Genomic DNA, 15314 nt, shown 5'->3' on the forward strand with positions numbered 1-15314 from the left:
GAGACATATGAAAGGGAGGGGAACCAAAGTGGTGTGGTGCATAAATACAGGCAAATCTCCTCCACAGCCTTCTGAATGCTAGAGAGGAGGAACCAAAGCGGACGTTGGTGGGGTTTATTTAGCACTGAGGTCGAGCACTTTCAGAGAAGTTAACGTCCTCAGTTTGCAATAGTTCATAAATAGATTTTACTTTGCATGGGAAAGTAGCATAGGCTACTACTGGGTAGCAGTAGCTAGCAAAAGGAAGAAATGCTTTAGAAATTGTTGTTTAACGTGAGGGTCAGTTTGCTTTCCAATAATCTCTCTTTCTGTTTTTTGATCTGTCTCTGGAGATTGACGCCCCATGTTTGTTTTCTCAGGCAGGAGGTGACTGGAGCACTCAAAGCTCTACAGAGACGAAGAGGAGCAACCAAAGCAATGTCGCTGGCAGGGGTAAGCTGCCTGGTGACCGGCGCGGGAGGGTTCCTTGGCAGCAGGATTGTTTGCTTACTGCTGGAAGAAGATGAGGCGCTGGCTGAGATCCGGCTGCTGGACAAAGCCTTCAGCAGGGAGGCACTCTGGAGTTTCAGAAGTGAGTACCATATTGTGAGTATGGTGAGCTATGAGTATGCGTGGTTCTGACTCAGGTGGATAGTTGGAAGTCCTTACCTCTCACTCAAACCCAGCTTTGTTGGCAAAGATTTTCTTTCAAGGAAGTTTTGCTTTATTCCTCTCTCTCTCTCTCTCTCTCCAGCACAGAAATCAGTCATAAGACTTGATAGCAAGAGTTTTCTTCACCAGGCCCTGAGGATTCACTAAGACCAATGTATTGATAGTGCAGCAAACAAACTGCCTTCTGCCTGGCTTTCCCTTTGCACTCTCAGCACTGGCTGAGGTTTCTGTGAACATAGCTTAAAATTTGGTTATTATTATTGCAGTTGCTTGAAGGGCAGAAAATTTGTGATATGCACAGAAGAGACAGGACCCATTTCAAAGGGCAAGCCAGAACTTTGTTTCTTTGAATGGGCTGGAAACAGCATAAAAGAGAAATACATTCACTGTCAGCAGCAGTCTGTGGTAGAGAAAGCAGCTCAGAAAACTATTTTGTACTTCACTGTACCCCATTTCCTGGGATCTTGAGCACCTCTATAAAAAGCCACATGGGTACCTAATCATATTCTTTAGTGCCTATCTGACTGGACATTTAACTGACATGCATTCTTTCATCACATCATACCCTCAAAGCTATTCTTCCCCCATGCTGACATTATCTTTGTGGGAACCTTTATGGAATACCCCAGTATAATACGCTTAAGAGCCACAATCTCTCTACAAAGTGCTTAAGTGCCATTGAAAAGTAGTAACAGTACACCACAAACCTGGTGCAAATTGTGCAAGCATTCAGAATGTCTTTATATGACCTTTATGAAACTTCCTTCTCATTAAATCTCATTCACCATTCCTCTGTGGATTTGCTAGATGCCCTTGAGCTTTGCAGCAGCCCTTTCTGCTCTGATTTCCAGGCAGGTCCCACAGTGTCAAAGCCTGCAGCTGCACGGGCTCTGGCAGCACCAGTAGCGTGTGTGAACACAGTTCGGCTGGGCTGCAGCAGAAGTTTCATCGTTCTTTTATGTTCACAGAAAAGAGCTGTGCCCTCTTTCTCCCTCCTCCCCCTTCCCTTCCCAGAATATTGCCCAGTCACCACCTTCTCCCGCTTTTGTTACATTCCTGATGCCTATCTGAACCTGAGCTGTTCAGAACCAGCTCAGGAAAAATCAGAGCTTTCTTTCCCCCTTCTTTTCCTCCCACAAACAGGCACTAAGTACAGCTGGCATGCAGTTCAGCTGTGTTTTAACTGCCGTACGCTGCTGCACTTTGACTATTGGTCCTTCTGTTTCTATGAGCTTCTGTAGCTAAATGTCTTCAAGTGCTTGTGCTCAGGACATCTGATGTAGCTTCCCACTATTCCCCTTCAAGCCCTTCCCTAGAACAGCAATCCCTCCTCCAAACACAAAGCTACAGCAGACGTGGGGCTGAAGTCTTCTCATCTCCAATATTTTCACTGCAGTGACTTTGGCTTACTGGCACACATTTGGATTTATTGAACACCCAGGAGCAGAAACGAGTCACTTTCTGTCTCCAAGTACCTTATGTTTGGAACATTGTGCAGTCAGGTTCATGGTTGATAAGACACAGGAGCATGTGCAAGTTGCAGCTCTTTGTGCCAGTTTCTGCTGAGGGCACTCAAGGACGCTTGTCTTTTACTGACGCAAGTTTCCTGCTGAGACTTTTACAATTACACCCAGTCCATATAGAACAGTGGCATTTGCTGTCTTCCACACCCACAGGGAGTCTGGCAGAGTCCCCTCAATGTAATGTGCTGCAAGCTGGGGCCTGCCCATTTGTACTGCGTGGTTGAGAATTAATGTGCTATGGAACAAGGTAGTTGGTGCCACAGGTTTTCTACCTCTCATTTCCATTACATCATTTTTCTGGTTTCAGTTATGAAGTTCTTTTTGTTTACAAGTATGCGTGCAGCTCAGCTTTTGCACTACTAATCCAGAGATGCTCCAAAGTAGAGGAAAAGTAGGGGGGGAAGGAAGGAATGGCACTGTTATTTTTAGTTTTCTTGTTGTTTTGGCTTGGTTTGGTGTTTTTTTTTCTTCTTCCCCCTGTACTTTTGTTGGGAGAAAGTTGGGAAGGCTTTTAGTTCAATGTGGTAGATTTGCCTTTTTCACCGTATTAAAAAAGAAATGTAAAGTAGTTGTGGAAAAACTCAGCAGCTGAAATGGAAACAGAATAAACATCTCAGCCTCCCTGGGCTAAAGAAACTAATAGCCTGCATTGCCCTTTACATATGAAAGTATGATGCAGTTTTCAATTTTGTCCTGTGAATGAGTGAATTTAGATCTTTAATGAACCATTTAATGAACTTTAATGAACCATCAATTTACCCAGGAAAGTAGAAAGCTCTCATGTACAGGACATCATAGGAAAAAAGAAAGAGAGTTTGTAATAATCTGATTGGATTTTTGAGTCAGACACTGCTCACGACGGGACGTTGTATTTTACTAAGTAAACATTACATTTCCAAACAGAAACTACCACGTAGCAAGTGTACAACTTAGCTTCTTTTAACCACAACTTCAATTGCAAGCCCAAGCAAAGCACAAAGCAGCTGGACCGCTGCTTTCCAACGACTGATACCCACCATCTCTGTGATCAGATTTATAAAAGGCAGTTCCTTTTATATTTTTCCTGAGAGCTTTGATTTTCATGTGTAAAACCCTCAATTTGCCTAGCTCGTGCCCAGCCACAGTAACCACTCTAAAGTACATGTATGTCAGAATTTACATCGTGAAAATCACACAGTTCAGTCCTTTGGATTAGTGCATCCCCTCAAAGTATTACTCATGGAGGGCATCTCTCTATGGACTATGCAAAGACTAATATTTGTTCGAGCAAATCTACCAGATGCTTCACAAAAAGCCTATCTCCATCCATACGGGTAGAGATCAGTGTAAACCACCTGAAAACAGAGCCCTAAGAAATAAGTGTGCTCTGTAAAATTAAAGAGCACAGGACGGTGCATGTGAGTGATTGCGGTGGGAGAGCAGCAGCTTTAAATTTAGTGAGTTTTTGGAAACACTGAGCAATTAGGCTCTTGTTCCATATTCCAGATCGAGAGGATGTAAAAAAATAAGGCCCTCAGACTTGTTTTGACAGAACAATTGTTAAACTAAGGCAGGATTAAATCCTGTTAGGTTATGAGATGAAGAGAGAAAACCACTGTAAGTGGTATCTCACACTCAGTTCCACATCTCAGCAGCTGTGTCTGTCAGTGTTTCTCCATTAAAGATATGGGGAAAAATCTTGCCTGCTTCAGAACCAGTGACAAAACAGTAGCATGCACACAATTTTAGCCATGGCTGAGGTTAAAAGCTATGTAAATTAATCAAGTCCTTGCCTTATGTACATTCACTGAAGCTGGAAGAAGGCACAGCATCTGTCTGTGCCTGGAGAGCCCTCTAGTGTATGCATAACAAATCTGGGTGAGGACTTGCTGTGAAGACACCACGTCCTTAGAAGACACAGTTTGCACTGAGAAAACCTCTCTCCTGACAAAGCTGCAGGCAAGTCACCAGATTCCCAGCAGAGCAGCATGGCTTCAGTCTGTGGAGAGGGATAATTCTTCACCTTCAAGACAGGAGCACACAGTGTCTGGCTGTTTGGTGCTTGGGTTAATACTTTAATAAGAAGCCAGCCTCTAGAACATATATAGCTAGAGCTGCTCCCCTTGTGAAATTTAAAATAGATCAGTTTCATACCTGAAGGTCCCTGCTGGCAGTGGAAAGGATTTCTTATTTTTTATTTTTTTTTTTTTAATATATATATAAGGAATTACATTGAATATGGCTCTGAAAGTATAGTAAGTGATGCAAGTGATAGGCCTTATGGCTCTGCAGTTAGCCCCTGACATTACAGCCATTGGAAAATGCCTTCTGTTTCACCAGCTTCAGCAAGCACACAGCCCTCCATCACTTCTGCCAGCACTCACATTAGGATCTCTGGAAGGACTTTGCTTTGTTTTCTGCTGCCTCTGCAGAGTTCCAGGGCAAGACTGAGGTGAAAATCCTGGAAGGGGACATCCGAGATGTGGAGTTCCTGCACTGTGCCTGTCAGGGGGTCTCACTCGTCATCCACACGGCATCCATCATCAATACCCTGGGCCTCGTGGAGAAGCAGCTGCTCTGGGAAGTCAACGTGACAGGTGAAAGGGCAAAACACCTTTCTCAGGCCCCTGCCTGTCACAAAATTTCACTATATTCCCTAAAAGAAAAAGTTAATCCTCATCTCTCTGATCCACAAAACCTCTGTGCTATGAATGTGCACTGCCTGCCTTCTGTGCATACTGATGCTTCAGCTCCTAGGTGAGGATATGAATCATAGAATCATAGAATCATAGAATCATAGAATCACCAAGGTTGGAAAAGACCTAAAAGATCACCCAGTCCAACTGTTCACCTATTCCCAATAGCTCCTACTAAACCATGTCCCTCAACACAATATCCAGTCTTTCCTTGAACACCCCCAGGGTCGGTGATTCCACCACCTCCCTGGGCAGTCCATTCCAGTGCCTGACCACCCTTTCTGAAAAGGGTGTAATGTCCAGCCTGAATCTCCCCTGCCGTAGCTTGAAGCCATTCCCCCTGGTCCTATCACTAATGACATGAGAGAAGAGGCCGACCCCCAGCTCACTACAACCTCCTTTCCAGAAGTTATAGAGAGCAATGAGGTCTCCCCTGAGCCTCCTCTTCTCCAGGCTGAACATTCCCAGCTCCTTCAGCCTCTCCTCATATGGCCTGTGTTCCAGACCCCTCACCAGCTTTGTTGCCCTCCTTTGATCACGTTCCAGGGCCTCAATATCTTTCTTGCAGTGAGGGGCCCAAAACTGGACACAGTACTCGAGGTGCGGCCTCACCAGTGCTGAATACAGGGGAACAATCACCTCTCTGCTCCTGCTTGCAACGCTGTTTCTGATGCAAGCCAGGATGCCATTGGCCTTCTTGGCCACCTGGGCACACTGTCGGCTCATGTTCAGCCGAGCATCCATCAATACCCCCAGGTCCATTTCCTCTTCGCAGTCCTCCAGCCACACCGCCCCAAGCCTGGGGGAAGATGTTCTTATTGACATGAAGAACTTTCTTGGTTCTTTGTTCTTCTCTACCACAAATGAAGGACCTCCTCTGTAGAAATACGCAAAACACATTTCTACAGACTACACTTTTATATTGACTGCATATCCATGTCCAGAGTAAGAGAGTAGTCTTTGTAGTTGTATTGTCGCTCTTACACGCATTCTAAAACAGTGGGATGGCATTTTGGTTGTTTCAGCCTGGCCCATCACCTGTATATTCAGTTTTCAGACCCTTTCATTTCTGGTCTGTCAGAGCTGCAGATTGGCAGGGACCACAGATTGGAGCCCAGTAGGTAGCTGTTAAGGACCCTGCTGGAGAGAAGGTCAAAAAGGCAAGTTCCTGTAAAGCCGTCCATTGTGTGGTATGAAAAAATAAATATACAGGAGCAGTAGTTCAGAGAGATAATTTGTCCTGCTACAGTCTGTTGTTGTTGTTGTTGTTTCAACAAGATCTGATGGTAAATATCAAAGTTCTCTTCCCTTTTCCCTTTCATATCCACTCTGATGCTCTTTAGGCTTTCTGCCGAACTGAGACACTGCTAAGTACTTCACAAGCATGTAGGATTAAAGTTTTCCCTCTCCCAGAAATATAACATTTATAACAAAAATGTGTCCAGGAACCAGATGTGCATGTTCACAAACCAGAACAGAAACAAACAAAAAAATCCATTCAATTCCCAATGAATTTTTGATTTAAATCTTCCTGGCTTCTAATTTGGACATACAAACATAGGATACTCAGCAGAGGAAAGTTCTTAGATCTTATATTCCACAAACTGTAGCAATCTGGGTGTGAGTGGATCCCTCAAGGGAGCTGGCAAAGCCTGAGAACGTGTAAGGGATGGGTCCAATCCCTGTGAGAAGTCGGCCTTCTTTTGGCAACCATATTCTCAAGTGGGAACCTCCCCACTTCAGGCCTTTTGAATGGGATCTCTAGAAAGAAATGCAACAAAGCAAGCCCATGTGGTATCTCCAAATTCAAACCTCATGTCAAAGTGTGAGAAGATAATAAATTGTGAGTTAAATTTGCCATGATGTGGAGATTGTCTCATATTTCACACGAAGCCTCAAGGATAGAGTATCCAATTAGGAAGAGAAGGGAAACAAATTAAATTTTTAGGAGAAAAGGAATGAAAAAAATAAGTAATTGTAATCCAGAAATGTGCTCTCTGTGAAGCAGATCCTCAGGTCTATGTTCAGTCCTTGTTCTTGCAATATTGACTCGGAAGGAAGACGGACTTTGCTCAATTCCAATTTGCAGATCAGGTCCATGGAAGGCTTACCGTATGACATGATATATGAAAGATGCTAAAATTCTCATTACTGTAAGAAGCTTTTCATGTTTTACCACACAACCTTTATTTTCAAATAAAGCACTTTTTATTTGGGTGAAATTGAACCCAAAAAGATAGCAACAGCTATGATAATGCTATGTTTGTTATTTTAAACTTGCTTTCCATTTGATTTTACCCAGTTCTTACATACCTTTCCACTTTCCTACATTTTTAAAACAGCACTGATAGCAGGAATAGTTAATTAAACTATTAATTTTTAGATGAATGTAATTTAATCGTTACTTTTTGAGAAGATCCTGGCCTGTGTGTTACCTAAACACAGTGATTTGCTTGGATTTATTTTTCATGTGACTTTATTCCCATCTGTGTAACTTTTCATTCTTTGTACTGCTTTAGTTTTTCCTACAGCCTCACCCAGATTCACACTGCATTTGTTTCAACATCTCTTATTTTCTTGTTCAAGTTGGAAAACAGAATTTTTGTGCCCTAACAATTTAAATTCTTCTCATCCCTTCTTCATTAATGGAGCCATATTTTGCTGGCAACATTTCTCACTCCTTTGAACCACTTCTATCACTATATTTTCCTTTGCAATGCTTTGTGCTGCTTTTGGTTGTTGTCCTAATAGACTGAGAAGACTTGTTAACATACTTGTGTGCCTTACTGCAAACACAGGATTTTATCTTCCGGGTTTTTAGCAATATCTTTCTGATTTTGGTTTGCTGTTTCATGTCCATGGATTTTCAAAACTCTGAGCTGTATCTTCTCTTTCAAAGGCACTGTCTCTTTCATCTGTAATGTCTCTCATTACACCATGCACAATGTATAAGGTGACTTCTGCCACAAAACTCAGAAGGAAAAAGAGTCAGTTTGTAATTTAAACAAAATACTAAAATATCTCTTACCTCTCCTGCCCTTGAGACAAGCATTATGATAGGATGTTGAAAGTAAGAAATCCCACATTCTGAAAATATTATATATAATAATATAATATATACAAAAAGTCACATTACGAGCAGCTGCAGTGAAGTTAAAAGCAAAAGCCAGGATATTCCATAAATGGAAGCATGCACATTAATTTAATAAGGTTTTTGATTACCTGATATCATGTGTCTTTCTGACATAAGGTCTTTCTCTTCAAGCTCTCCTCTGATTCCCGTTGAATGATGGATGAACTCCCACTGGGTGAAGTTTTGAAGCAAACCATCAGGTTCCACATTAATTCTGCCCCTGCTTAGAAACTACCCAGGAGCATCCTTAAGCCTAGGAAGCAAAGTATTCAGCATATGCCATAGAAAACTGATGAGATGGAGGCTTGTGACATTGTGTTGATGGAGCAACATTTTACTCAAGCATAAAAAAGCAACCCACAGAATTAAAATGAAATGTTCATTCCTGTAAAACTTCTGCAGCTACACTGACAACACTTTAGAACAGGTTCAGGGCAGGCCTATTGTCAATGAACATGTCCAGCTCAGGACAGGATTCCTACCGCTGTAGAGAGAGGAGATCTGGCAGAGCTCGGGCCAGAGATGCTGTCCTTGACCTAATAGGTGCACCTTTCTCCACCTGGGAAGCTCCAGGCCGGAGCCTATTTCAGTTAACTCAGCTACATGCCTCCTAACTTCCATATTTCTCTTTTGAAGGTACTCAGATGCTGCTGGAGGCATGTGCTCGTGGCAATGTTCAGCACTTCATCTATACCAGCACCATAGAGGTAGCAGGCCCAAACTGCAAGGGTGGCCCAATTTTCAACGGTGATGAAGATACACCTTATGAGAATACATCCAAATTTCCATATGCTCAGAGCAAGAGGCTGGCAGAGGAATCTGTGCTGAAGGCAGATGGCCAGATGTTGAACGATGGAGGCATGCTCGTGACCTGTGCCCTGAGATCCATGTACATTTTTGGAGAAGGATGTCCATTTCTTCAAGGTCATTTGGATAAGTGTCTGCTGAATAAAAACGTCTACCTGCGTTTCTCCAGGAAGGAAGCTTTAGTAAACCCTGTGTATGTGGGGAACATTGCCTGGGCACACGTGCAGGTGGCCAAAGCTTTGCAGTTCCCACAGAAAGCCAGACACATCAGGGGGCAGTTCTACTACATCTCAGATGACACTCAGATGACATGAGCTACACGGACCTAAATTACGAACTGACCAAGGAGCTGGGCTTTGGAATTGAGCCCTGGCACCCCATGCCTCTGACAATGCTGTATTACTTCTCACTGCTGCTGGAGATCGTGAGCTTCATGCTCAGGCCCTTTGTTAGATACATCCCCTCAACCAACCGCCACCTGGTCACTCTGCTGAACACCCTCTTCACTTTCTCCTACAGAAAGGCACAAAGGGATTCTGGCTACGTGCCCCACTACACATGGGAAGAGGCAAAGAGGTACACCAGCCAGTCGATTGCCTTCATCGTCCCACAGAGGAGGGAGGACTTAAAAAGCAAGAAAGCCTAAATGCTAAGAAAAGCAGATGGCTGCCTCACCAAGGCTGGCCCCTCATGAACCAGAAGGCAGCTGGGTAAACAGCAACAGCAGATAACTACCCAGTGTTTAATTGAAAAGAGAAAAAAAGAAAGTGTAACAGCAGCCTCAATCATCCCCAGAACCAAAATAAATAAAGGTGAAATGTCCGTTTGTTTGTCAAGAACAGTCTGATCAGGGTAATGTTATTGTATAGTCCTAGTCCTACACTTGGGCAGCACGAAGATGTTGAATAAGACTCCACACAGCCCTTCTTCTGACTCCACGTATTCTTTAAGGCTTTTTAAAGTAATGAAGGCACAATTTGCTCTAGACAGATGACTACAGTTTACGAGCGTGTTAAGCTATACCCAACTCATTCAGCATTACACAGCAGGCAGAAGCCACTCGATAGCAAAAGCAGTTACTAATCTTGCTCACTTTTTCAAAAATGTTGCCCAGCTTTCTGCAGTACTGACAGTACAACCTGAGAGGAAATATGGGCAGAGTAAGCCAACAGCACAGTGTTCGGTGCAACATTATCTTTAATGAAGGCAGCTGTGTAGAGGGAAAGGAACAAAGTTATATCTGTTCTTCATCTCTTCTCATTTTCCTAGTTAAGATTTATCAAACTTGATGGCAGCCCAGGAGAACTAGAGCTGCAACGTATGGAAAGGAGAAAAATACTGCAGGACAGCCTTGGTCACTGGAGACATTCCGCTGCAGATTAAAGATGGTTGAGAACACTGGAGAAATGACAAACATGGCTGAAAAGAAATGTAACACTATTTTCAGGTTTCAACTGGGAGCAGAGGTTAACATTAGCCAGTAGGTGCATGTGCATGTATCCCGTTCCTGTGTTTTTTTCCTTCAGGCTCCGTGCAGCTTGTGTTGTGAAAGAAAACAGCTGGTTCATTTTGTTTTGTTATGGTTTGTTTGTTTGTTTGTTTGTTTGTTTGTTTTGGGGGGAGGGTTAGATCAAACCTAGCTTTGTGAGGCCTTTTTGATTTTGGATAAGAGATGTGTGTGTCTGTGGTAGTACTCCTCTTATGGTTTGTATGGTGGGGCATCCTACACTATATCCTTTGCAATTTCTATAGATTATAACAGTACTTGAACTCGCCAAACTAGTGCATATATCTCTCAGCATTTGAATTGCTTTGGAAATGCTCAGATGGAAAATTCTATTCATATGTAACTTGGGAGCAACATGCAGTGATGTGGTGTGGTGTAAGTAATACCTTCACTCTACCCAAATGGAGTATAACCAAGCCCAAGAAATATTTTGTAGCAGTTGTGGAACCTTTCCCTTTCCCTTACCCCCACCCTGCTTTCCCTTATGCTTACTGGTGGTTTTTTTCCTTCCTCACCACCGTAGACGGTTATTTAAGCATAGATTTCAAGCAACCTTTGAGCACCCAGGAGGTGTGAAAGGCACCACTCCCTGCTGGCTGATCTGTTGGGCCACGGGTGTCACACCAATGGAGAGAAAAGAAGAATGAATAAAAGGGAAACTGAAAAGTGGAGGATAAAAGGCCCACTCTAAAATAAGTACTTTGGAGAAGAACTCCCAAAGAAAAAAAGCCTTGGATGGAGTAATTTCCTGAGGGGAAAAAGCACCCCTCCCTCCCCTCCCTGCCCCGTGGCCCGCTTGCTGCAAAGCTCCTTGGCTTTCTCCCATCCCCTGCAGTGATTGAACAAGTTCCTGGGATCAACAGCACCCATGGTGGTGACCACCTGTCTTCTTTCTGCAGAGACTCCTTGCTTTTATTTCCTACACGTTTTCTATCACCCGTCTTCCCCATACTCCTGAGCAACTAGGATTTGTAATCAACTGGTTTGGCTAACATTCGACCCATTGTGTCTTCATCTCACCATCAGGTACACATGTACTAAAAGAACCTCCTCTCCCTCCTATAAATTGGAGTGAGAACATAGGTCCAAAAATCTAGCAGCTGTCTGAACAAATGCCTTTCCTGAATATAAAGTATGATTCAACATTTTATTCTTAAATCTACAGTTCAGTTGCTGAAAACAATTCTAAAAGATAGGATGCTCTGTTCAGGATGGTGTGAACAGAAACACTTTACCAGACTAGATTTCAGATATGCTGGCAGCTTAAAGTCTGTATTGATCTTAATTAATCAATGTCCTAGACATTACACTGTCCTAATGCAAACATCACCATTTTCTTTAGTAACATCTTAGTTTAACTAGGCAATATCCAAAGCAGTAGAATACTAGCAACCAGAACTTCCAGTCATATTCTGGGGACAGAGATATAAGCCATTTGAGATTCCATTGCAGGTTTTGCAAATTTTCAGCAAACTAGTTCTGCAAATGTTATTTGAATAAATGCCATCACTTCACTGAACATCTCTGTCAGAGCTTATCCGTTATTAACACGCACACAGATCTATCTCACACTGAAGAAGATCCATCCCTGCTGCACTGTGTGCTAGTAAGTCCTTTATAGAATGAGGAGGCTTGGAGATAGCTTGAAGGAGAAGTGACTTGCAGGAGAGATTTGGAATTGCAAATGCATGGATAAAACCTACACCAAGAAAATTTCTGTGTGTGCTGAAGTTCAAAAACAGACAAGAGGCATTTGTCTCACCTTGTTCTGCTCAAGGTAGATGAGCAGCACATTGGTGTGAGGACTGTAAGGCAGCAGTGCTATCATTATGGCATGACCCACGTTCCCCGGCATCGAACTTAAAAGAATAGGAAATCTTTAATAAATATTTTAATTCTCCACTGAAGCCATGATTTGTTTGAATTGATCTCATGGGATCAATTTGCAAACGTTTAAGATGGTCTTCCACTCCCAGGCTGGGAGGATCAAATCCCTGCTGCTTAGCCCAGCTGTGTGATTTTCTGCACTTTTTTTAAGCCCAGGCTCCAGAATTAACCAAAATGAGGCCAAACCCATTCTGCATCAGGCAAAACACTCTTTAACAACAGCAGCAGTCATCTCTCCCTCATCTGGATGCTAGCAACTGCACAATACACAAAGGTGGGAGTGTACTTCTGCTTTGCTTCTGTGCTAGTTTCAGCTGCCAAAGTCCGGATTGGTCCGAGGCCATGGAATTGTATTCACATTTCCTACAATTTATCCAGAAGACTGGTAAATACAAGTCTCTTCTCTGCCCAGCAGGATTCTGAGGTGCAGAATATCTCTGGGTAAGAATGATTACCCCACGAAGGACAGTAATTTCTCACGGGCTACCTCTCAAGCTTGTCCATGTCTCTTGAGATGGCATCCCTTCCTTCTATTGTGTCAGCTGCATCACTCAGCTTGGTGTCATATGCAAACTTGCTAAGAGTGTTCTTGATTCCATTATCTACATCACTGGTAAAGATGCTGAAGAGCACCGGACAGAACCCTGGGGACACCACTCATGACTGGCCTCCACCTGGACATAGAGCCATTGGTAACAACCCTCTGGCTTCCAACCAAATCTTTCACCCCCAAACAGCAAAGCCTTCCAAGCCTTCTCTCTCCAATTTAGAGATGAGAATGAGATGTGGCTCCCAAGTCCCACAGGCCTTGCACAAGTCTGGGTAGGTGACATCAGTTGCTCTTCCTTTGTCCACTGATGTCAACCCACTGTAGAAGGCCACCACATTAGTCAGGCATAATCTGCCCTTGGTGAAGCTGTGCTGCCTGTCTCAGATCACATTTCAGAACTGCCACAAGGAACAATGGACACGTGAAATTTGTTCTACTCTGAGCACAGCACAGCAGACTCTGTCTGTAAGGAATGGCTGAGACAGGCATGTTTTGTAATGTTAAAGTTTCCTGGCTTCTAGGGACTTGATCTGAACCCTCTTAATTTACTACTGACATGATTACAGAGAGAAAGCAGTTACTTGTGTCATGATTTCCTTTACCCTGTTCTATCAGTTCATGGCATTGCTACATATGAGGGAAGGGAAATAAGAAAATGTCACTGTGGGGCTAAATAAGCTCCTGTCACATGCAACATGATTCACTGCAAATTCACCTACCAACAGCATTTCCCACTAAACCATGTTCCTCAGTACGTCTAAATGTTTCTTGAATAGCTCCAAGGATGATGACTCCACCACCTCCCCAGGCAGCTCATTTCTGCACCTGATCACCCTCTTGAAGGAGTAGCATTTCCTAATGTTCAACTTGAAACTCCCCTGCTACAGCTTGAGGCCATTCCCTAGTCCTACCGCTAGGGATATGGGAGAAGAGGCCAAGCCCCACCACACCACAGCCTCCCTTCAGGTGCAGAGTGCGATAGGGTCTCCCCTGACTCTCCTCCAGGCTACGCAATCCCAGCTTCCTGAGCTGCTCCTCGTAAGACTTGTGCTCCAGACCCCTCACCAGCTTTGCTGCCCTTCTCTGGACACGCTCCAGGGCCTCCATGCCTTTCTTGCAGTGAGGGGCCCAAAAGGGAGCACAGTACTCCAGCTGCAGCCTCAGCAGGGCTCAGAACAGAGGGATGGTCACTTCCCTGCTCCTGCTGGCAATGCTATTTCTGATACAAGCCAGGATGCCATTGGCTTTCACGGCCACCTGGGCACACTGCTGGCACGTTCAGCCCAGCACGGACCAATACCCCCAGGTCTGTTTTCTCTACACACTCTTGCGGGGCAGCCACTGTGCCCCAAACCTGTAGCGCTGCCTGGGGTTGTTACAGCCAAAGTGCAGGACCAAGGATTCCCTTCGTGTGGCCTCACCCCACACAGCTAGGACATGCCGGGCCGCATGAGATCTCATCCCAGTCCTGCTCAGTGGCATCATCTGTTTGAACAGGAACGAGCTGATGAGCAGCTTCTCGATAGGGTTGGCATTTGCTTTACAGAATCAAAATCTGCTGGCTCTGTAAGTCTTTGCCTCTTACTACCACTAGATGGTACCCTTAGCGAGCATTTCCCCTTCCTCTGCGAAGTCCAGTTTAATACTCAACTACAAAGTTTCTAAATTGATCAAGTCTGCACTTTTCTCACAAACAGTACAGGGCCAGGATGCTGGCGCTGGCTGCTAGTAACTGCTAGTAGTAGACTCAGGTGAACAAAGCTGAAGGTGTGTTCAGTATATCAAGCCCAGTACAAAGGCAAGTATACACTGCATCACTTGCTCTGCCCTTATGGTGGGCGGGAAGGGGAAGGAGGGGATTTACTCCCCCAGGCTCCACGCAGAGGTTTAGGGATGCAGAGTTTAGGGACGTGAGAAATACAAGGATCCTGACAGCTCCAGTGCTCTCAGAAAGGCATCCTTGAAGAGCAGCCTTGAACGGAGAAGCGTTACTGCGCTCTCCGTAGCTGCAGTTTGGTACTTCAAGGAGTAAACCCGCACTTCAAAAGGAATGGTAGAATCACAGAACCATTACGGCTGCAAAAGTCTCACACTGGCTGCGAAAGAGTTTCACACCGCCACGTCCAGCCCCGACCGCAGTCCTTCTGCGGTTAGCCCTAAGGGAATAATGACGCTATTTGAAAAGTCATCATCCAAGTTGCTTTATTGCTAAACCAGTATCACGGGAGGACAAAACCGGCCACAGCCGGGGAACGCGGTGCCGTGCCCGCAGGCCGGGGCCCCGGACGCCGCTTTGAAGGGCGCAGCCCGGATCGGCGCTGCGGACGGAGCCCCGGGAGGTACCGACGGCCGCGGCCCCGCACCTCCCCGCTCCGCTCCTCCCCGCCCCGGCCCGGCCCGCACTTCCCCACTCCCTCGGGCAGCACCGGCCGCGGCGGCGGGAGAGACAGAGGAGGAGGCGCGAGGAGGAGGGCAGGCAGCCGTTGCCGGGGCGGCGCGCGGCTGGGGCGGGCGCTGTGCGGGTGGCAGCCCGTTGGAACGCGTGCCGTTGCTAGCGGCTTGCTTGCCGTGACGCCGCAAA

The 15314-nt window shown here is 45.0% G+C and overlaps 2 protein-coding genes across 2 annotated transcripts in view; both read left to right on the forward strand.

Annotated features, from left to right (window-relative positions):
- The window catches only part of LOC128076149 (maternal embryonic leucine zipper kinase-like), a 226301-nt gene that overhangs the window by 24516 nt on the left and 186471 nt on the right, over positions 1 to 15314 (forward strand). The gene's annotated exons all lie outside the window — the stretch shown is intronic.
- LOC128076148 (3 beta-hydroxysteroid dehydrogenase/Delta 5-->4-isomerase-like) lies at positions 91 to 9776 on the forward strand. The gene is given in 5 exon segments (XM_052673519.1): positions 91 to 107; positions 360 to 571; positions 4586 to 4750; positions 8619 to 9091; positions 9094 to 9776. Coding segments are annotated over 4 exon segments (1134 nt in total). The 5' UTR covers positions 91 to 107; positions 360 to 417; the 3' UTR covers positions 9436 to 9776.

Source organism: Tympanuchus pallidicinctus, unplaced genomic scaffold (assembly GCF_026119805.1).
Source record: "Tympanuchus pallidicinctus isolate F22 unplaced genomic scaffold, pur_lepc_1.0 scaffold13, whole genome shotgun sequence".
Taxonomy (NCBI): domain Eukaryota; kingdom Metazoa; phylum Chordata; class Aves; order Galliformes; family Phasianidae; genus Tympanuchus; species Tympanuchus pallidicinctus.